Raw genomic sequence first — 22,377 nt, 5'->3', positions numbered from 1 at the left:
TTTTAAAAACTCATGAAAACTTTCAGCATCCATAAAATCTTCACTCAAAAAGTCCCATGGTTCTCCTGTATGAAGCTGTACATCTTATTTTGTTTTCAGCATATCACCTACTAATTTAACTCGATGTTCCCAGATTTTGCATTAAAGAGACAGTGAAAAATCATTCTCTCTTCACCTCCCATCCCTTGGACATGTTTGGCTCACAAAACAGGGAGCAGCACAGAGATGTCTGGGCTAACAGAGATCAGAACTGGGAAGTTTGCAGTAGATAGGCTGATTTCCCAAGGAATGGCAGCTGGAGTGTACCCAAAGATACCTTCTGCCTCTGATACCCCCAGCTGTGAGCTTGGAGGGGAGCCTGAGTGCGTACCCATATTATGGTACCCATATATTTCTCTTTGCAAAGTTGGAAAATGATGGTGGTGGCAGTCTGATGCAGCTGCTCTGGAAAGGGCATGGCACAGAAACCAAGCTCCTCCGCTGAAGTTATATGAATTACTTACAGAACTTAAAAAATACATCCCTGTCCCCACATCAATTTATTCCCATTCCTCTTGCACCTGAGTAAATCCTCTAAATACACAGGCAAGCAAACTGCCTGGCCAAAAACCTCCTTTTACTGTAGCCTGTTCTAGTGGGCTTTATTGCAAACATAGTGATATTTGTTTTGATGGTTTTCTTTGTTTGATTAACTTTCTAAGTCCTGTTCTTGAAACATTTTAATTACAAGAATCACAAGGTTTCACTAAAGTAAATACAGACTTTTAGCCATCATATATGTGAAAAAAAAAAAACCTCCAAAGAGTTCTAAAGGCTCACAAAAAAAAAAAAAATCTGAAAAAATCTGAAACCCTGAAGAAAAGAAAAGGAAGCGAGCATTTATCATGGTTTATTATTTTTAAGTTGGTCTCATGATTTGAAGTGGTGACGCTCCGCAGTGGCGTGACCGAACCTACACTATTCATCTGGACTGGGGGAACACGCTGGGAAGTTTGGCAGACGCAAGTGGGTGGCTGGCAGCTTGCATGCGGAGCCTTCGTGCTTCCTCCTCTGCCTCTCCTTGCAGTGGGTGGGGAGCAAGGGCTCCGGCAGGCATCCACGGTGGGATTGAACATTTGTAGTTGGGTGGCAATGTCCAGTAGGTAGCACGGGACATGCAACTTCTTAGCTAAAAAAGCTCAATTCACCAAGAGATTTCTGGCACAGCCTTCAAGCTCTGTCTGCTCCAGTGGTTTGTTTCAGCCCTCCTGCAGACATCCTGTGTAAATATGCTAAACAAAAGCTCCCACTTGTAGGGGAAGGGCTTAACCTGCTTTCAAGAGGGGTCAGTGCAATTAAGAGCAGAGCCCGTCGTCGTTGCCAGGAGCTGGTCTGTGATGGCAAACTGCTGCTTCAGACCTCCCCCATCCCTGCTGGCATGGGTTTGCTCTAGGGCAAAGCAGGGTTTCCCCCAGCTCCCGTGCAAAGTCTCTGAACCACAGAAGGATGTTTTCCTATGCACCAAAGCACATTGCTCTCCTAAGGGCTGGTTGCTTTGGCACAGGGATAAGATGAAATCAAAGGCCTCTACTTTTGTGTCAGACAGCTCTTTTCCCCATTAACTCTAGATCTGTCTTCTACAGATGGTGTTTAAAGAGAAGTTTGCTCCATTGATCCTGCCTAATATCTCTTTGAATGTTTTGAATGGAAAACATCCCCTTATCTCTAATCAAAGCTGTGTTTTTATCTGCCTCTGGGCCAAAACACTGCAACAAGCTTGGCCCTTACAGGAGGACTGGATGCTGAGCAGAGACGGGCTGCCTGCTGCCCTTCCAGGCATGGGGACAACCTGAAAACCAGCCTGTTCCCGCTGTGCCACCGGCTGCAGGCTTTTTGGGTATGCAAGGGGTAATTAGAAAGCAGCAATCCAGCAACTTTTACTAGGTGGTAGCTGATTGCAGCACAGTAAGTCTGAAGAGGAATCTCTTTCCCATCTACTAAAATAGACACCACCGCCAGCAAAAAATTGGGAAGTGTGACTCAAAGCGGGGGAAGGAAGAGGGATAGGGCTGATGGGTAGCTAGACACCCACATCAGGAGAGCATCTAAGCAAAACTGCTTGCATCCTACTGTTGTCAACGTGATTTCAAATTAAGCATATGCTTAAGTAGAGAAGGTACCGAGAGAATAGTTAGTCGTAGGAAGTTTTTGGCTTGCAGCAGTAGAGGACACATTAAGAGTGTTCTTGGGATGGACAGTCTCAGTACGCTTTCTACCACAGTGCTTTTCTATCAAGCTTTAGCAAAGACCATGAGGTTAAATAGACCCTGCCTTTCTTTCCGTCTTATTGCCCAGAATCGGCCCTGAGGACTGGCCTGAGGGCATCCCTTGCCCTTGACTCCTTGCCAGGAGTGCCTAGCAGGAAACCTTCCTCCAGATGGAGCAGGCTAGGAGAGGTAATGAAATGCAAAGAGGAAAGAAATGAAAACATATGGATATCTCTAATTTTGCTTATGTTTTTGATGTCATTTAGGCCACCATAAAATGCAAGGAAAATATTATGATTCCACTCTAATAACTTTTTACATCCATTTGCACTGGCATAAATTTCCTCTGAGTAGAATTTTTGTCAAAATCTAGTTTAGGCAGATTCTTTATTTTATTGTTTGATTGAAAAGAACCTGCTTTCTCCCAAATATATTTTTTTCATTAAAAAGTAATAACGGAACATGGCTAGCCAAAGCCATGTATTATAGTGAATGTAGAGATCTATAGTGTTTGAGAAAAACAGGAATATTGGGCACTGAGGTAGACACATTTCCAGAGCTATTTATAACAGTTTCAGCTTAAATACTTTGGTTCTTTGTTAGCTTTCTTAAGAAATCAAAATTTCTGTGGAAAAGCTTTGACAGGAGGGTTTTGGCTGAGTTTCTCCAAGGGAACACTGTCCCCTCCAGCTCTCTACTGCCATCCCATTTCAGCTCTCCGCTTCTCCACTGGGTTTTATAAAACTAAGCGCTGGCTCATGCTTGTGGTGGGTGGTGAATCACACCTTTACCTCCTTGCTTCCCGGGGAAATTTGGCTGAGGCCGCAGCAGATACACAGTCTGAAAAAAAAAAACACAGCTTACCAGAGAAAGCAAATTCCCTCCCGTTTGCCTTGGATGGCAAACTTTATCACTTCCAGGGATTTTATCAAGATGCCTGGAGTCACAAAGCGGCCAGTTTGCGAGTCATACAAAATGGCTGGCACTGGAGGCAGGGGCTGAAAGCAGGGGAAGGAATGGGATGAATTTCCCTGGCCTCTCCGGGGTTGCAACTTGCTTCCAGAGGACCTGTGTAGGTACAAACTCCTGTGCTGCAACCCATGCTGGGGACAGGGACGTGGCCCCAGGGCCTGCAGTGCCCGAGGTGGGCAGGGAACACAGAGCTGGGCCTGCGCAGCACAGGGCTGAGAACTGCCACCACGGGCTTGCACAGGCCGGCCTGCGGCAGGCTGTCATTTTGGGGCGGTGAAAGCCACCGTGACTAACCCAGCCCGGATGGGAGCTGGCTGGGGAGGGAGGTAGGGCTGGCAATGTGCCAAAAGTCCCCCCCACCCAACCCCAAAGTTTTCAAGTTCCTGCTGTCCAGCCTGCAGCACAAGGGGCAAGCAAATGTAACGCCCTCCCTCGGGAGGCCACGGCCCAAGGGTTCGCTTGCTGTGAGGGAAGCGAAGGCAAGGAGACCACAGCGGGGCAGGCCAGCACTTCGGTAGGGAGGCCTGCTGTGTGACTGCCAGGTTGCGGGGGCGAGGAGAAAGCAGGGCCAGGACCTTTGGCAGGTATGGTACGAGTGGCCCCGCATCCCTGGGGACTGGGCTGCGGTGAAGAAGGGGGGCAGCCCCTCAGGGTGGGCACCACCAGACCCCGGCGCCCCTTGTCTGAGGGGCGGTTGGGGGTGTTTGTCACAGACGGCTGGAGCAAGCAGGAGGGCGAGGGTGTGCCCCTTTCCCAGGGAGACAAACAGCCATATGGTGTTTAAAATGCCCTCTGCTCTCAGGTTTCTCCCCATGTCACCCCAAAGCCCAAGGCCCGGCTCTTACTGCCCCTTGTACCCCGCTGCAGGGTGCTCTGGAGTGGGGACGCTCCAGGGGCCGAGCTCCTCTGTCACACTGACAGTAGCCCCTATCCCCATGTAACACCAGGCCTTATTTTCCTCCTTTTCCCCACAGAAAAGCTATTTCAGGCCATGGTTATTATAGCAGTTGGTTTTATAACCCAGATCCCAGCATGGCTAGCCAGCGGTGTGTACCCCATTGCTTATCTTGTCTGCTGTCAGGCTGCTTCATTTTCCTCACCTCTGGTGATTTATTTTGTTTTGTTTTGGTATTTTATATTTTATTTTATATTTTATTTTATTTTATTTTATTTTATTTTATTTTATTTTATTTTATTTTATTTTATTTTATTTTTATTCTATTTTACTTTATTTTATTTTATTTTACTCTATTTTACTCTATTTTATTTTTCTTTTTCCTGTGAGTGCAAGAGCCAGAAACAAAGGCAGTGAAGCCAGGAGTGCCCTTTGCTGCCACTGTGCCTGTCCCTGCAGTGAAGCTGATCAATGTGTCTGCTTTTTGGCCCCAAGCACAGGTCTGGACCTGGCTGCAGCCTGCTGTGTGGGGCACAAGGAGCTGTGAAAGGCTTTTCCTCTCTTCTCTCTCCAGTCCTCTCCTTCTGGTCTGTCTTCCCAGGAACTTAGCTGGGACAGTCTCTGCCCCAGGACGTGGTGTGGACTGGCAGGCAGAGAGCTGTGAGGGCGCTGGAGGGTGAACTGGGGCCTTGTGGTGTGCACATCATCCCCTCTGCTTGCATCAGCCATGTCAGGCTGCGCTGCAGGCAGGGGAGATGTGGGAAGGCATGTGCATACCCCGGGGCTCTGAGAGCCAGCCTCTCGCCCTGGGCCTGACAGTTCGTGTGGATCCTTCCTCTTCCTCCTGCCCTGCAGGGCTTGTGCCTGGAGCACTTGGGTTAGCTCATTTTTCCCATGCAGCAGTTCGTATTTTTCCTTGCACAGTAAGTTGGGTCTTGGTTAGGCTCCAGGGCCTGTCTGTGCATCTTGCTGCTGTTCTAAGGCTTGGGGGTGGGGGGGGGGGTGGGGGATGGGGGTGGGGGCGGGAAAGAAAGCTGCAGAGAGCAGTGTGAATTGCTAAAGCTTTGGGCTGGCAAACTGACATCAGATCAATGGGAGAAAACATGAGGGCTGAAGGAGGGTTGCGTTTGGAATTGTGCCCTGGAGGGGAACGGGAAGGAGCAGTGACAGCAATATCCATGTGGGGAGACAGGACCCATGCCGGCCACAGAGGGATGCAAAGTGGTCTGGTTCCACAGAGACAAGGCTGCAGCACCCCAAGGTGCCTTTTCCGAGCGAGAAGGCAGACCAGAGCAAGCTAAACACAGAGATGCCAGTGGCCCCAGTGCTGCCAGCCATGTGCTCTGCCCTACCCATACTGTGCACAGCTCCTCCATCCCCGGCTCTGCTGCTGGATGTCCTCTTCCCAGGTCCCCTGAGGTGGCCGGACACCATGCTGTGCGTGTTGCTTGCTGCTGCCGTCACTGATCGGGGCACTTTGCAGCTCTCACCCTAGGTGCTGTCAAAGCATCATGATGCCATTTGCTGGCGTTGTTAATGAGCACTCTCTCCCATGGACTCGCTTAACAGCGTGGCACAGTGCCCGCTGACAGCGGCTGAGGACCTGCCACAGCTGGAAAAGGGCTTTTTAAGCAGAGAGATGGCCCTGCTGGGACATCTCTAGGGTGGGGAATTTTCCAGGCGAAAAAGGGGGGTAAAATCCCCATTTCCCACTCCACGCTTCTTTTGCTGGTAGTTCCTTTGCTATTCCCCTCTGAGATCTTGGTAGCCTTGTGAGATGTTGGGCTGATTTCAGGCCCGTGCTGAAGGGCACTGAGATTGCTGAAACATTTGGTCTGGAGCTTTCACCCACACTTCAGCACTGCACCCAGGCTCTGTAGCACAGCCATGCTGGGGCTCAGAGACCTCCCTGGGAACGGGAGCAGGTCCTGTCTGCCTCCCTCCTCCCCAGCCCCATGCAATTCTCCGTAGGTTTTCTGTACAGCCCCTGAAAAGTAATGCAAAGACAGCAGCAGAAAAATGAAGCCCAAGTTGATGTAGGGTGGATGTGGCTGCTCTCCTGTCCCTGTGCATGGATGACTGCAGGGAACGAGAGCCTGTTTGGGGTGGGTGCACTGCACTGGTGAGGTGTGCCCTGCAAAATCCCCAGTTAATGCATCTGGGGGTCCTCCAAGTCCCTCCTTCCCCACTTTACAAAGTCCTCCCTTTAAGGTCACCTGAAGCAGTGGCAAGCTGAAGTAAGGCTGTGGCAGCTGTGGCACCTCCTGGTCTCAGGCTGAGCTCCGACGCAGCCATTGAGCTGACTTTCTGCAGCACGTGGAACGGTTGCACAGTGTTGGTCCACAGAGCATCCCGGCGCAGGGCTCTCCTGTGAACACTTCTTGGTGCCCACGCACATGTGGAGGTGGTGGCCACAGGCCATCCTGCTCCTGGGCGGTCAGTGCTGGGAGCTGGGATGTGCCACCCCCAGGGACACCCAGGGTTTTGCTCACAGGTTCCTCTGCCTCCTTGGCCTCTGTGAGTTTTGGCACACAGGAGGTGCTGCAGTGCATACCTGAAGCACATGATGGCACTGCAGGAGCGCAAAACAGCCTCGGCCTCTTCTGCAGCTCAGCTGGGCTTTTAACCCCTCCGAGGAGGCAAAGCTACTGCAAGTGCGGTGGCTTTCCAGGGACCAGGTGAGGAGGGGGGTTTGGGGGGCGATGGTGCCCACTGCTGTCCCCAGCTAGGGCAAAGCCTTGCACCCGAGCTGCTGGCTGCCTCCATGGCATCGCCCATCTCCCTGGGACAAGAGGAGCTGAGTGCGTGCGGCGCTGCGTCGTGGGCCTGAGCACATTTGTGAGCTGGCACCTCCCAAAATGCAGGGTGGATTTGTGCAGTGGCTCCTCACAGCTGTACAGGGGGTAGTCCCTGGTCTTGGCATGCCTGAGGCCATTCCCCCTCTCTGCGGAGACCCACCTAAATCTTCCCCAGAGAGACCAGCTGTGCTTGACCAGGTGGCAAGACAGATGTAGGGCTAATTTGGGCAGCAGCACCTGTACGCCAGCATGCACCAAATGCATTCACCCGGGTGCACTGAGGAGCACTGCCCCGGCCCTCAGCTCGCTCAGATCCTGTCGCTGCCACGTCTGGCTTCGCCTCCTGAGCTGACGCAGGCAGAGAGATGGTCTTCAGATACGCGCTGGTCGGAAGCGAGCCCCGGTGCAGGTCTTGCATGATAATATCCTGCTGGCTGGCACCTGGGGCTTGGAAGAGGGCGAGCGCATTTGTTAGTTTGCTGGCTCCTGAAGCGACTGATCCTCTAGCCAAAAACCGGGGAGAGCTGCAGAGACGAACAGAAAGGCTGCAACAGCATTTCCATGTAGCACATGCTTTTTTCCTGAAATAATCCCTGCAGGAGAGAAACTCTGCTTAAAATATTTGGATGTGACAATCGTGGTAGTTAGCTGTTCTTTGTAGATGAACTGAAAATGTATAAATGCAGCAAGTTCTGCCCAAATTATTGCCAGATTGTGTAGGTATGTGAAAGTGTGATCTTCATAGAGGTTGGCTTGAATTATGTGGTGGACACAAGGTGGATGGCTCTGCTTTTCCTCCTGTTGTCATCCCCATAGGAAAAAGTTCTCTTTAGGACTTCTCCATAAGTAACAAGACATACGTCCATGAGAGAAAGCACAAAATCAGGAGCAGAGGAGAAAAACACTCTTCCAAGTAAGGAGAGGGGTGGAGGGGCTTGGTTTCTGCAGCTTGTGTCCATCTCTCTGGATGGAGCACTCTTTGCTTGATATCTCCCTGTTTTAAATGCAGCTGATTGATTTTCTTTCTCATTCTCCTTTTGTGCCTGTTTATTTTAATAAAGATAGATTTTTTTTTGAAACCTGAAGCAAAATGTTCCACTGTCTCCACCCACCCCCCTGGCACTAAGCGCTGATGGGTATTTCAGTGGTTATAATTTGATTTCTGCCTCTCCTGCTGGGCTGATGTGAGAGAAACAACATTTAGAGAAGTAGATTTAAAAAAAAAAAAATTAGGAGCAGGGGAGGCAGAGGCTGGGAGTGGTGTGGGAAGAGGGAAAGAGAATCAGTGAGAATGCACTCTCGTTTTCTAGGCCATTTTTTTTTTCAAGTTTGCAATCTCTGATGGACAAAAATCCCAGTATAGCTCAACTAATCAATCGCTCTCTGAAGAATAGAAAATGCCTCATCTCTTTAGGTATTTTTGTGTTATTCTTGGCCTGCTGCAGTGACTCATCGGAGCTGCTCTGTGCCAACGATTTCGGGCTTGTAGCCCCTTTGAGAGGTAGAGAATTCTGGTAATTCCGTTTTGCAAGTGGAGAAGCTGAGGCAGGGAGCAGTAAATCGGTTCCTTCCCCTTCAGATCATGTGTGTGGCGAGGGCAGTGTGTGGAGCAGGCGTTAAGGGCTGATTTCTGACCCTGTGATTCAATCAGCACACATAATCCAGATGCAGTTTCCGCAGCGCTCAGCTCTTTACACTTAGACAAAACGAGGTTTTCACTAGTGCTTAGCAGTCAGCCCATCTCCAGCGATAATATTGAGCAGCAGATTTTTAAAAGAACTCAGCAACTCCTCAACTCCTGGAGTTTCTTAGGGAAAAGCTCCTGCTTTTAGCTAACAGGAATGGTTTTTTCTTTGCCAAAAATCTGACCCTTCATTTCTAGGCACAGAATTAAAAACTCGATCATCATTTTTTTTCTAGTTTTAAAACAGGAGCATCTTTCTTTTCCTTTTTTTTTCTTGATTTTTCTGGTTTCTAGGGACATGATTAGTGATTGCTTGTGTGCATATCTGAAGTTAATAGCTTTTCTAAATATTTTTTCCTCCTCTAAAATACATATCGAGATTGTCTGCAGCAGTTTGCATTTCCTGCTGTGGAGACAAATACCTTAATTAGAATGGAAAGCAGGAAAAAAAAATCACACAGAAAAAGAAAACATCTCTGTGAAAAGAAACCTGAAAGGCTTGAGAGAAGTAGAAACGGGCAAATGAAGCCTCCTGGCAGGCAGGAGGCATCTTGCAGAAACAAGGGTGTATGCACACAGGCTTTGGGGGCTGTTTTGCAGAGGGGGTACTGCTGGAAGCCGGGCTGGGTGCAGAAGCTGTTGCCTTTCTGTCAGGCAGTAAGAGCTGTTCTCAAACTGCTCATTCTCAGCCTCCTGCAGCTCCTGCTCTGATCTGTCTGCAGGGCTTGGTGTCAGCGATCGTGTCTTGAGAACAGGAGGGACAGGGGATGTTCTTTTGCCATCGTAACTGCCTTGGACATGGGTTTTTCCTTCACTTTAGAGTGAAGGCTTACATAAATCCTATGTGGTTGCTGTAGTTCGTTATGGGACTCTTTGTACCTGCTGGTCCTCCCTTGGCTTCAGCATGCACTGGGGAAACCACAGCAGAAGAAAGCAGCAAGAGATGCCTATATACCAGGCTGGTTTTAACTCTGAGGACAAATGAGAGGGATGGGAAGCTGCAAGTACAAAATTGTTGCTCAGACCTGCAGATTTGCTCCTTGAGTCTAGTTAGAGGTGAAAGTACTGCATGTAGTTTCGACTGCAAAGTTTGACAGAGCAGGAGAAAAGGTGACCATATTTATAACCGAGAGCACCGTGTAAGTCTGCAACGTTTGCCTGCAGGGAAATGGGGTGAGAGACCTCTTGCCTTCCTTATATTTTTAAGCAAAAGCATCAGCCTGCAAAGGGCACACATTCAGCCCACTCCCACCTCCACAGTAGGTCTGCAGCCAGAAAAGATGAGCTAGCTCTCTCCACACCCCTGTCTTAAGGTCTTTCTGGGAAACACTCCCAATCTCCTTCCCCTAACAGGCATCCATCCACCCAAAAAAAAGACCCTGCTGTCCCAAAGCACAGCAGGCTGCCAGGGCTTGCTATTTACGGCCAGCTCTGATGTACTTCACGTGCTGCCTGTAGCTGGGGGACCACCCAGACCTCCTTGACATCGTCCAGGAGAGCAGCAGCTGCCAGCCCCGGGTTTCAGAGGGCAGCCTTGCTCCAGGTGAGTGGCAGCCAGCAGAAGGGTCTGCTTGGTTGGATTAATCAGCCTTGCAAAGGTCTTTTTCCAGGCCAGGGGATGGGGGGAAGAAGGTGGACTGAGAGCATCGCAGACTGCTTCCCTGCTGCTGAGCTCGGATTTGTATCCAGCTCATTGAGGATAATTAGATGATCACCATCAGATGGGTAAGCTGAGCGCTCACTTTCTGCACCATCCCTCCAAGAGAGGAGCACATTATTCCTGTTTTTCACCAGCCCGAACCAGCAATTGTCTATGTGAGCTGCGGTGCTGTCCCTATATAATTAAGGCTGTCAGTCAAACCCAGACACCTAAACACTACAAACTCCACAGCATAGGAGGATTGATCACAGGACTTTATTGGCAGTCAAAGCAGCACTTTGTGGGCTCTCTTTTCCTTTGTCAGTGGAACAAACTGTGGGGCCGTGAGAAGGGAACACCCCTGGGAAGGTGGTTAGGTGCTTCCACCACCTGCTTACTGGGCACGCAGCTGTGATGCCAGATCCTGTGCAGGCGGAGGGATGAGCTGCACTGATCCTGATCAGTGTTTGCAGGGGCCTTGAGGCCAGCAGGCAGAGCATGGGGAGCACCAGTGCTGTGTGGACAGAGGCACAGCGTCGGAAAGTCTAGGCTTACGGGACAGGCACGCAGCCTGCCTGTCTCTGCAGAAGTGCCAGATGAAAGCTCCTCAGCCCCGTCTGACTGATGTTGTCTCTACTTTTTTGCAGGGTGTGCATGGAGACAGCATGAATGCCAGATCTGTAGCGGGAAGACTTGTCCTTGCCCTTTTTCAGTGGAAAAGGCTGGTGATATTGTTGTGCGTGGGTAAGAAAACCTCAATCCGTGCTGAACCTTGCTGTTTCCCAGCCATCACTCACCGCTGTGTCCCCCTGCCCTATGCCTTGCAGGGCTGGGACTGTATAGAGGGAGGGTCCCCTCCTGGCCATGGATGTCTTCACTGGAGAGACCCCCAAAATGGAATAAGCCAGAAGATAGCAGGGAAGGAGACACATTTCCATAAATCCAACAAACACTGCCCCGTGTCCCCACAGACTGAGATGAGGGGGATCTGTGGACTTAAATGCATTCCCAGTGCATAGGGATCAGCAACAGGAGCACAGGCACCGGTCGTGGTGCCCTGCTTTCACTGCACATAGCTCCATCGCTTGTATTCCCAAATGCTGAGCCTTGTCCTGCAAACGGCCCCGCCACGTGCAGCTCCCCCTGCAACAGCTCTGCTCTCCTGTGCATGAACCTTCCACTCATATTTGTCACTAGCAAACTTGTTTTTTTCCAAGAGATTTTTTAGGTGTGCCTGTTTTGGGTGAATTTTATCAAGTCATCTTGGATGTCTCAGGGGGTGTGGTGAGCAGAAAAGCATCTGAAAGGTGACTTTTTTCCCAAAGTACAGAAATCCTTCTGTTGTTTTGCACAAGTGTAGAACAGCTAGGTGTTAACTTCATGAATTCTCCCCTGTATTAATATTTGTTAATATTTAAAAACGTCAGAGCAAGGCAAGCCTCCCGTCTGGTACGTGTGCAGAGGGCTGCGGGAGGCTAAAGCAGGGTTAACATGCTTCTGTGATAATCGAATGAGATTCCTGGGACAGAGGGGAGGTCTAGCAGTCACCCTCTGATAAATGCCACTGCAGTCTTTGCAGGATTAGGGTCCAGAGGTGGGTGTTTGCCTGCATTGTGTGTTTGTGTGTAGCAACCCAGAAATTAATCGGCTGATGAAAGCCTCGATGTGGTATGTGCAGGAGGTCCAGGAGAGACCCACTGGTACAATGTCTGTACGAGTGTATGTAACTGCTTGTGATCTCGCTCCAAGAGAATGAAAACCAATTCTAATTTCATACCGTCATTGAAAGGCCAGTTGTTTGTCACAGAAAAAAATCACTGCAGCTTAATGGCCAAGATGCGACCATTGTCATTTTCATAAAAAAGAAAGAGCCATCATAATGTAACGACTATTTTGTTGTACGATGTGGGAAGTGCTGAGGAAAGTCAAATTAAAAGTCTTTATCTCCAATCTGAGTGGCCTCTTTACTAATGGTTAATAAACAAACAAAACACAAAGAAACAGCAAAAACAACTAATGCTGGAAAATGCCAGCACCAGCACACCAGCAGCTCCATGAAGCCAGCAGGTGGAGCTGGGCACTCTGATGGGCTGGGTGAGGGGACAGACCTCTGGGCCTCTCCTAAATCAGGGGCAAATCCTTCCCCTTCCTCAGCTCCATAGAGCTGCGGCAGTGTCTGAAGTGTCAATTCCCTCACATTTCCTGCTTTGGGTCATGCCACTAGAAAGGTGCACATGATGGAGAAGTCTTTCCCTGCAGCATCCACATGCAGGGCAAGCATGAGTCCCAAATTCATCCAGGGGAAGCCAAGCTTGTGCTCTGAATCAGCACAGTGCCTTGCTTAAGGTGAAGAGCAGCTCAGACAGGCTGTGGTCCATGTTACTAAACTGCTCTCAGCTAATCTTTTGTCTGGCATGGACCTGCTGATTTCAGCACTGGAAGCAGCCCTGGTTGGGACTGGAGGATTTCTCCTGCGTGTGCATTTCTTCTTACTGCTGTGAGCCTTTGCTCTCCTCAGCTTGCTGGATTTTGTACCCAAGCATCATGGTGTGAGTTGTGGCTGCATTGTGCTGCCTGTCTGGGGCATAATGGATTGCTTTGTGCAGCAGGAGCTGCTTCAATGTGCTCGTGGTCCTCGGGTTCACTACCAGAAGGCCCATTAATTCTTGCTAGCAAGGGCCTAAATCAAATGCAGCCACTTGGAGGCTCCAAACTCTGAAACAGGGTCTGGTCTGCTCAGCTGCAGGTCTGATGGCTGCAGGGACTCAGGAGATGCTGTTGTGGGGGGAGAGGTCCCGTGGGCTGCACGGTGGGCTGGTTGTAGCTGTCGTGCTGTGGCTGTGCAGCTGATCTACCTGTGTCTGCCTCTCCTTCTGCAGGTCTGTGCATGAAGGAGCTGTACTATGTGATGAACACACTTGAAAGTCATGTTGGGTAAGTTAACTTCTTCCATTTTCTGACCTCAGTGCTGCTGTGGTCTGGGGTAACTGTGGGACACAGTTCTTTATTGTGGAAAGTAGCTGCCAGGGTAAAACCTGGGCTAAGAAACAGCTCCCCCAGTAAGGTTTGAATCCTTGGGGACTTGGAGGACTGTGTTCTGCCTGGAAGGACAGGGCAGATGGAAAAGTAGCAGGATGAAACAACATTGGTGAGCCTGGAGATAGCTTAGCTAGACCACAGCAGGGATTCCCCAGTGTTGGTGGTCACCGCTGGAGGAACTTGTGGCTGTCCCACAGTGCTCTTTGTTGTGTGCCTCCATGTGGAGTAAAGAACAAGGCTCACCTGAGGCCAACGATTTCCTAAAACTCAAGCTGCTCAAGGCCGTGCGCAGCTTGACTTAACTTTGGCATTATTATTTGGCAGATGTCTTTTTCCATCTAAATTCCTGTGTGTTTCTGTTGAGCAGACAAGGAGGCCTTTACCTGCTCTTTGGAGGGGGCCTGTTCATGGACAGCAGTGGTCAGGAGCTGGGAGATGGAACAACATGGTCAGGAGCTCAAAACCCTCCATTTGTAGACATCTTTAAGAGACCTCCTGAACTACCACTGGTTCTCAGGCCACAATCTAAGGTTTGAGAGCCTTCAGGAAGGGCTGGTAGGAAATTAACCTTGTTTCTTTTACAGGAGGCATGTTGGTGCTTGCCAGAGACGCTTCATGTGGAGAAAGCCTTTTCTTGGGAGGTTTGTTAGCTGTATCTCATTTGTGTGGGGAATTTTGATGAGAGATCAGTCAGTGTCTCGGTGGCTACTGCTTGGTGGAGACTGGCACTCTGGGGTTTGTGTGCAGATATGCAGGAAGGAAATAGAACTAAACTCAGCTAACTCTTGCACAATTGCACCTTGGCCCCATAACAAGTGAGTCAACAGGCCAGCAGGATGATGCAATGCAGAAAGTGTGAGTAAAATGTCCAACCAGAGAGGAAGAGGTGCGAGCTGTTAAATTGGTCAGTGTGCAGTCAGGCTTTGTCATGGGCGTTTTGAGCTTTGTCATGAAGTGAATGAGTAAATGAAATTGGGAACGTAACTGGAATTCTCTCCCTCTCTTCTCTGGATAAACAATGAAACAATGAGTAAGCATTCCTCAAACTAGTACAGAGAGAGGAATGACTGAAAAAAGAGAGAAGCTGGGGGGGCAGAACTGGAGAGGAAATGAAATTTTTCTGTCGCTGCTGCTCAGAAGATGGGTTAGAAACAGCGAGCAATAGGGACTGGATTTTAAAAATGTTGGTCATTTCTGGGAAGTACTTCAGGACAGTTCAGCAGCTTTCCAAAGCTCTTCATTATTCAGCCTGCTTCAGCTGCCCTAGTCCTTGTGTCTGACACTGCTGTGACTGCTCCACTTGTCCATGAACTGCTGCGTCTCTGATTCTCTCTTGTTAGGTCCGAATCTCACTGGAAGCCTTTCTTGACCAGCAAATCCTTATACTCGCTCATGGACAGGCCTTTTAGACAGAAGGCTGAAGAAGTTCTGTGGTTCCATGAACTTCCTTTTGGGCTGCAGAGTTCAGGTATTGCAGTGCTCTGCCCTCAGTGTTGTGGATGGACACGGTGTGGCTGGAGATCCTCCCTCTCCCTGGCAGCCTCGAGTGCTGCAGAGGAGATAGAAATACTGGGTGCCAGCGTGCACCAGGGTCAATCTGGGCTGACTGGATGGGGTGCCTTTGAGAAAAGGTCGTAGTCCATCATAGTAGTCATGAAAGAAGGAGAGCAGTGCTTTAACTACAGGCTCTAGCTGTGCAGGGAGGGATGGGAAGTGGAAAGCTGAGAGAAATGCTCTTGTGGGTAGAGTAGGAGCCACTGCAGAAGTTATTAAATGCCATTGGAAAGAGGATACTGAGTGGGCTGGTACCTGTTGCCTTATTCAGTGTGAGGTACTACAGACCAGCTTCAATTGCTGGTAGTGCTGATCATAACGTGCATGTCCTTCATGTGGCAAAAATGCCTAGTGTGGACAGTGTTGGGCAGATGGAGGTGACGAGCAGTGTTTAAGTAGGCTGTCCCATGTAAACTGTCCTGGCATTTTACATGGGAACGAAACCCCAAAAGAAAAAGGAGAGTTAGCCTGTTGTCAGTGGTGGGGCCACGATTTTCCCCTGAAGATGACTCTTCAACTTCTTCTCTTCTAGTTCTCTCTGCTTTTAGCACATTGCAGCTTCTTCCAGAGCAGGAGTTGCCTGGATCCTTTGGCCGGTACGATGGCTGGGCTGGAGATGGGTGTTGGGGGAGCAGGTCTGTCGGAGAAGTGATAGATGGGTTGAGAGCCCTGGTTTCTGCAGCTTTTCGAAGTTCTCTCTCTTAGTGCTCAACTTCACAGTCCTTTCTGCCTCTCACTCCTGCTACTCTTCATCTCCTCTCTCAGTAGGCTTCTCTTTCTCTCCCTTTTAAATGTACCCTTTCAAGCAGTTCTTCTACTGATGAACTTAAGCTGCTAGCTCCCAGCTCCCTCCCTTTAACTTCTGTCATACCCTGAGTTCTGTTCTCAGTGTTGCCCTGTCCCATCTATTTTCTCTTGCTTTAAATCCATCCCAAGCATGACAGACTGGAAAGCTGGGTGAATCCCTCAGTTCTGCCTGCCCACATTCAGGGGGAGCTGGAAGCAAAGTAAGCTGTCCGTGGCAGCTCTTGGCAAGCACTTTCACTTGGGTCCTTCTTTCCTCTAGTTAATTAGATGAATTTTTCTGTGATGTCTCGTTCTCCCTCTCCCCAGTGCACTGCATGCCACAAGCAGAGGTCCACCCTCATAGTTACTGGTCTACTGGGTAAACCCCAGCATACCAGCTATCTGGTGTAGATACACTGTCTGACTAGAAACAGCCAGAGTCCTACTAGTCAGGGATTCTCTCCTCTGATGTCACCCCAGGAGTTACTTGAGGACATCAAAAAGGCCCTCAGGGTTGCTGATTTAACCTGGTGGAGATGCTAGTCAGAGGATTTTATCTCTTGCAATCTATTCTTCTGACAGCTTATGGTGCCAAAGGTGCATTGTGGTTGGCAATGGCTACTCCATCCATGGACAGCGCTTTGGGAATTTGATTGACTCTCACCATGTTATCATCAGGTACTGAATCCTTACTAAAACCTTAACAATTAAGCAGAGCTTGAGGACTGATATCATATATGTAACTTTCTTGCCTGGGAAACATTTAGGGTCCAGCAGCTCAGGTAATCAAATAACTTTTTTTGAGTTTATGGCTAAGCACAGACACCGCAGGAGCCAGAAACTGTACTGCTAACTCACAGGTGTTGTACCTGGGACTGGACGGCCACCTCCAGCTCAGTGCAGTCGTAGGAAATCCCAATCTTTGTCTGCATTGCAACTTTACATGCAGATTTAGTCTGTCTTAAGCAAATCATTTAATGTGTTTCATGTCCCTATCTGAAAAATAGTGGTTGCTTGCCATTGCCATCTTTTTCTTGCAAAGGAGGAACTATTGGGATGTGTGGTGGGGAGGCCCATTCTGTGCAACCAGACTGCTGGGTTGGGCCATAATGTGTGGTGGTGCCTCACGTGCGTTCATATGGCCAGTCTGGCATCTGACAGCACACAGCTGCATCCATGGTTGGGAACAGGCGATAATGAAATTGGACCAATCCTGCCCTTCTGGCTTTGATTCTCAGATTAAATGATGCTCCAGTAAAAGAGTACAAGAAAGATGTGGGTGAGAGAACCAGCATCCGTCTCTTCTTCCCTGAATCTGCTCTGCCCAACCCTTTAGAAAACAATGACAATGATACGCTGATGGTGTTTGTCCCATTCAAGCCTCTGGATTTCCTCTGGCTGAGGGAAGTGTTGCTGAAAACAAGGAACAAGGTGAGAAGTCTTTAATGAGGGGAGGTTGAAACAAGGTTATTTGTAGTGACATATTCAATAGCTCTAATAATCATGTATCTTTCAAATATTTAATGAGCTGCACAAGGCACCTGAGACCTAATTTTTCACTAATTAGAAAGACCCCAGTCACAGCTAGATTGCATATGGGTGCATTGGAATGAGTGGAAAAGACCAGGAGATAACTTTGTTCCTCCAAATTCTCAGTCCTCTGAGCATCGAGCCAGAGCAACAGACCACAGCTAACTTTCTCCTGGCATGGTCTGGTGTCCATGGACGTGCCATAAAGACCTCTCTGCCTTTCTCCTACAGACAAAGGTGGGATTTTGGCGGCAGCCCCCCCAGCAGTGGAATGGGAACATCTCTCAGCTACGTATTCTCAACCCATATGTCACCTACGAAGCAACGTACAAACTGCTGCAGCTGAATGCATCAAGTAGGGTATGATATCATGCTGGAGAGCAAACAGATGACCGTCAGTGTTCCGTGTCTTCCCTAATACCTTACTGCTTCAGCGCCACACAAGGGGAAGGAAAACCTAGTCACTGGGTCAGCCAGTCCCTTCCCCTAGTAAATGCAGTCTTTCCCTATAGCATGGTGTTTCAAGTTTTGAGCCCTGTTTGTACAAGGAAAAGGAAGACTTTTCCCCACCTGTCACAACTGTGCAGCATTACTCTAATTCCAATCTGCCCGGTAATCCCTTGCCATTTTGCATACAAGTGACTCTTCAGAGTTGAATTTCTGGCCATAGTTGTAGACCTCAGGATACCTGCTTCTCTAGCGACTAGCAGCTTTGTCATACAAGGCCTTTCATACATGTTCCTTTGCTTTCCCTGTCTAGACCATTACTGATAATTAGCTAGCATAAAATGTGAGGAATTTTGGTTGGCTTTCCTTAAAACATTCAGTTCTTACAGATCTCTGGCCTGAGGCTGGCTGTTATGCCCACTGCTTCTGGAACACAAATTTCCCCTTCGCTGCACGATGGAGGATTACTTCATTAATGAATCTAATGATACTTTGTCTTCAGTCCTGATGATCTTTGTGATGGTGCTGTGGAATCTTTAATTAACTTTAAGCCTGCTGGGCACCACCAGGATGTTTATAATCTGCAACAAATGCAGGAGAAGCTTGAAGGTCTGGTGTGGTGAAATAACCTTGTCCAAGGTCGTGCGCTGACTCTTGGCTGGGCTGAGATTAGAGACCAAGTCTCCTGACTGCTGAAGCAATGCTGCAAAAAAGTACATTTCCCTGTTAAACTGTTAGGAAAGTGCAAAGTGGGACAATCCAGATGAGGGGTGCTAAGTGCTAGGGTGAGCTTGGGGAACCAGGCAGCGTGTTCAGCTGCTCACAGGCGTGGTGGCTGTTCTGCACAGCCACAAGGCTTTTAATGTCGCGGTTTGTACATGGTCATGTTAGGTTTATGTGAGCAGAGGGCAGTTTTGTAGCACACAGGCCAGGGACGGGAATTTAATGCATGGATTAGAAGTGAGGTTTCACACGAGGGCCCCCAGCAGGGAACACACACACAGAGGCACATGGAAAAGAAAGAGATGCAGGGACTTTGTCCAGGCTCTGTAACGGATGTGGCCTTATTAAAAAGTGTGCTGATTCCTTCCATCCAAAAGCTTTTTGATTTCCATGGAGCTCCGTGTTTTATCATTTCAGAGGTTTTACACTCCTGAGCCCTTATCTTCTGCAGCACCTTCTCAAAAGATGTTCCTTGTTTGAGTTCGGGGAGTGTTGTCCAGGCATTTGTCCTACTTCATTTACGTATTTTCTTGCTACGTGGAGTATGTGGAAACTATTGGTCCCAGCTGAAAAGGTGTTGCTAGTATCGGTTTTGTAATAGTATGAGTTTGAAATGCTAAACAGATGTTCTCTCTTTTCCCTTCCCAGAGATATGCCACCACGGGAATCATTGCTTTGAACTTAGCCCTCCATATATGCCAGGAGGTCAATATTGCAGGCTTTGGTTACCCCGGCAACCATGACAATACTACACCAATACATTATTACAATACAGGTCGCTCACGGAAAGAAGAGGTAGAAAATGCTTCCCCTTCAAACTGAGGTGTTCTCCATAGGGAAGCCTGCTGGCAAAAGCCGGGACTAAAGGAGCTGTGAGCTCTGGTAGCTGTCACTGGTGTTTCTTGTGGAAATTCCTGCTGGGGCATCCTGGGGAACATGCTTTGTTCCCAGAGAGCAGCTTGAGAACAGATGCTGGCTCCTTTGTGGTGCCTGTCATCTGGCCTAGTTCGGGGAGGAGGGTCCTGTGCAGTGAAAGTCCTGCAGGGGGCTGCATGTTGGGTCAGGCAGGATCCAGTGCATTTTGAGGTGGATGAGAGGCACTGTAAGGAATAATCAGTAACTTTGGCTCTCTTGTCCTTGCAGCTCATTCAGCATAATCTCACAGCTGAGAGGAACTGGCTGCTGAAGATGATTGAGTGGGGAGTGATTGCTGACCTAGCCAGCCCTGCCTTTCAGGCCCAGAACCACTGAGAGAAGGCCATGATGCTTGCTGTCCCCATCCAGACAACCCTGGTGATCCCAGCTGGACTTTACCTTTGTTCCAGGTTGTTTTGAGCATGTGACAGCGTGTCCTGTCCCACATGGGATGGGAGTTGAATCCTCCAAATTCAGAGCACTTGCGCTTTCCTCTGTTGGCCTCTGGCTTCCACTGCTGTCTGCTGCACTGGAGGATGAGCAGTATTACACAACCCTTCTTCCTTGAGTAATCTCTTCCTGGTTTGTAAACAGTTATCCTTTGCTCACCAGGTTATTTGTGAAAAGCACCAGACTGAGACGCTAAGCTGGTCTGCAGCCCCTGAGAAGGGGAGTGGTGAGAGCGCAGTGCCTACCTTGAGATTTCAAACTGCTTCCTACACAGATTGGAGTGAGAGAGAGTCATACCTACCCATCACTATGGAAAAGGACTGAACACTCAGAAATTTCAGTATCTCGCTGATTGTTGGCAAATGTTAATGTCTGCAGGAGTTGTTTCTTTTATTGTTCTGTTTGAGAATAAATGCACTTCTGGTTTCAAGGGGTTGGCACTGTCTTGTGGGAGGGATATTCCTCATGCAGACAGGTGAGAACTACCTTAGAATTGCCTCTGAGATCTTTTTATTGCTCCATGACCCCATGCAGTCTCCTTTTTTTTTTCCCTCCCAGCATTCTGACCCGAGCTTTGCATGTCTCTTCCAGTTTGTTCTGAGCATGGAGCCACCCTGCCAAGTCTACTTTGTGTGCTAAAGAGCTTCCACATTTAAGAAACACCCTTAAGAACTCACCTATTTGTGGCTGGCTCAACTCCACATCTCACAGGTGGTTAGAGTCTGCGGTGAGATGGTCTCATGACCACCTCTGTGGCCACATCTTCTCACCCTCTACGGCTTCCTTCCAGGAAGCAGCTATGTCATATTTCCCATTCTTTACTGCTTTCTTTTTGGCCTTTTATCACTGTGGGATAACCTCAGTTGATGCTTTACCAAAATGTTGCCTCTACCTGGAGAAAGAACCTACAGCATGATGTTAAACTGATGGCGATGTTGCTAGGACCCCTTTGTTGCAGCCTCTTCAGCCAGGTGCTCACTGAGAAGAAGGTTCCTTCTGCATAGCTGTTTAAAGACAAGCTCTAAGAGTGGGGTTGGTTCAACTTAGATCAAGCTGTACGTGTCTTACAGCAGCAGCATTTGGGGTGTGGGAGCATTATAACTGCTAACTATTTCTATAGGAAATGAAGCTTCTGCTTTCCTTCCCATTTCCTTCCTCCCCCTGCTTTCACTGTGCTCAGGCTTTCAGGGTACTTCCCATGCTATTCTTGGCACTTCTTTTCCTGGGCAACTTATCTTTCAGTATCTCAGGCGTCTCTCCTGAAGGCTTTTGATAATGTCTTTTCATGATCTGCAAAGAGTTAATCTCCTTCATGTTGTTCCTGCTGCTATTGCCTTTTGTCCAGCTTGGTTCCTGCTCCACTAGAGCTGAAATGGTTTTGCCCTGGTCAGTGCATGCAGTTCTTGGCCAAAGAAATGCTGACAAATATCCCCCAAAGCTGCTTTGCCCCAGGAGCCTGGTGGAGGAACAGGAGGCCCCAGTCCAGCTCAGTTTGAGGAAGGTCACCTGAAGGCTAAAAGGGGAAGACCTGGTCTTGCACGTGCAGACAGAACTGAACTGATCTTGGGAGGAGAAAGCTGTTTCAGTAAGTTCCTCTTCATTGGCTAAACACTGGCTTCGGGTTATGGTCTGCATGCAAGTAAGTCTTTACTGTCTACTTAGCACATAATAGCCACACAGATTCTGCTTTGTTCCAAAAATACAGTGTTCCTACATGGATACAAATACGTATGTGGATCTGGCTCAAGCAGTGTTTCAGAAGTTACTGCTTTGTAAGCAAAGGCAGTGGGCTCTCAACTATGTGGATAATTAATACTCTGTGTTCTTCTCCTGTTGGAGTAAAATGGCATAAAAATTTTAATGTCTGAAAGCTGATGTATAAGGCATGCTACCAGCTAACCCCAGGAGGTAGCTTACATTTTCTCTCGAGGTAACTCACACAAGAACTTTGCCACAGCTTGCAGGAGCTGCGTCTGCACTTTCCGACGCAGTCATTGCAACATTTTCCTGTCATGTAGTGGCAAGTCATGGTAGTGAAACCATAAACACGAGGCTCAAGAGTCTTAGTGCTGGTCACTGCCTGTGGCAGTGCTCTTCGTGCTTGCAGCAAGCAGGTCTGTTACACGCATTTTTGCTCTTGTGTCTAAGAGCTGCCTGGTTTTCCCTCAAAACAGGGTTCTGTAATCTCTCCAGGTGACTACGGTTCATTAGAGCTGCCTCTTGATCAGTCTTTCACGGAGTGTTAGGAGAGGTTTTGTTTTTAACCGTGCTCCGGCAGTGGCACTGAACACCCAAATCTACCTGTCTTGTGTCCAGTTTAGAAAGCCTGAGATCTGCAGTCCTCCATGTCCTACCCACATTTCGTGCCTGGCAGTCCGAATAAATCCACGCCCTACCACAGACTCATTATTACCAAGAGAACTGGGGAAAAGGAGGTGAAATAAGAAGGATAAAGCAAAGCCACTGTAATACAAAACATATGTAAATTAGGCTACTGGACACCGTAATAAGGATGTAATGAAGGGGGAAAGAAAAGGAAAATGAGTCCTATTGTTGCTAGAGTAGCAAAAGCCAGCACCCTCCTCAGGGCTGCAGAAAGGCAATTATACTGCTTCCCAGCACGGTGCATTTCATGCCAAGGCACTGTGAACATCCTCTTGTCAGTGGTGACAGTGAATCCCCGGCTCTGTGGCCAGCTG

The 22,377-nt window shown here is 48.7% G+C and overlaps 1 protein-coding gene and 1 long non-coding RNA gene across 15 annotated transcripts; one reads left to right on the top strand and one right to left on the bottom strand.

Moving 5' to 3' along the window:
* Positions 1 to 784: 784 nt before the first annotated feature.
* LOC308180363 lies at positions 785 to 6,438 on the bottom strand. The gene is made up of 2 exons (XR_013940909.1): positions 6,330 to 6,438; positions 785 to 3,086 (listed from the first exon to the last, which is right to left on the bottom strand). It is a non-coding gene; the product is annotated as an uncharacterized lncRNA (long non-coding RNA).
* LOC308180362 (CMP-N-acetylneuraminate-beta-galactosamide-alpha-2,3-sialyltransferase 4-like) lies at positions 3,075 to 21,371 on the top strand. Of its 14 annotated transcripts, XM_080561835.1 has the most exons (13): positions 6,752 to 6,791; positions 7,728 to 7,824; positions 10,882 to 10,978; positions 13,114 to 13,168; positions 13,641 to 13,721; positions 13,858 to 13,914; positions 14,614 to 14,741; positions 15,360 to 15,423; positions 16,196 to 16,291; positions 16,852 to 17,044; positions 17,375 to 17,503; positions 18,962 to 19,108; positions 19,457 to 21,367. In XM_080561835.1, exons 3-13 carry the CDS (start codon positions 10,900 to 10,902, stop codon positions 19,562 to 19,564), a joined length of 1,137 nt encoding a protein of 378 aa, XP_080417961.1. In that variant the 5' UTR covers positions 6,752 to 6,791; positions 7,728 to 7,824; positions 10,882 to 10,899; the 3' UTR covers positions 19,565 to 21,367. The 14 variants fall into 14 exon arrangements, 13 of the variants coding, with proteins under 13 accessions (XP_080417951.1, XP_080417960.1, XP_080417958.1 ...); XR_013940908.1 differs by lacking the exons at positions 6,752 to 6,791; positions 7,728 to 7,824 and adding an exon at positions 3,075 to 5,036 and having other exon boundaries at positions 18,962 to 19,195; positions 19,457 to 21,371; XM_080561825.1 differs by lacking the exons at positions 6,752 to 6,791; positions 7,728 to 7,824 and adding an exon at positions 3,075 to 5,036 and having other exon boundaries at positions 19,457 to 21,368.
* The last annotated feature ends 1,006 nt before the right edge of the window (positions 21,372 to 22,377 follow it).

The sequence above is a fragment of the Anser brachyrhynchus genome, assembly GCF_964034855.1.
Source record: "Anser brachyrhynchus genome assembly, chromosome: 19".
Lineage (NCBI taxonomy): Eukaryota > Metazoa > Chordata > Aves > Anseriformes > Anatidae > Anser > Anser brachyrhynchus.
The sequence above is the reverse complement of the archived record's forward strand: the minus strand, read 5'-3'. Positions and strand labels throughout refer to the sequence as shown.

Excerpts from the sequence above, each read along its gene's own strand:
- LOC308180362 (XM_080561825.1), top strand. The coding sequence starts at position 4,869 with ATGTGGGAAGGCATGTGCATACCCCGGGGCTCTGAGAGCCAGCCTCTC. Across the intron at positions 13,169-13,640 it reads ACACTTGAAAGTCATGTTGG|ACAAGGAGGCCTTTACCTGC; the intron begins GTAAGTTAACTT and ends TCTGTTGAGCAG. Across the intron at positions 15,424-16,195 it reads TTGCCTGGATCCTTTGGCCG|CTTATGGTGCCAAAGGTGCA; the intron begins GTACGATGGCTG and ends TTCTTCTGACAG.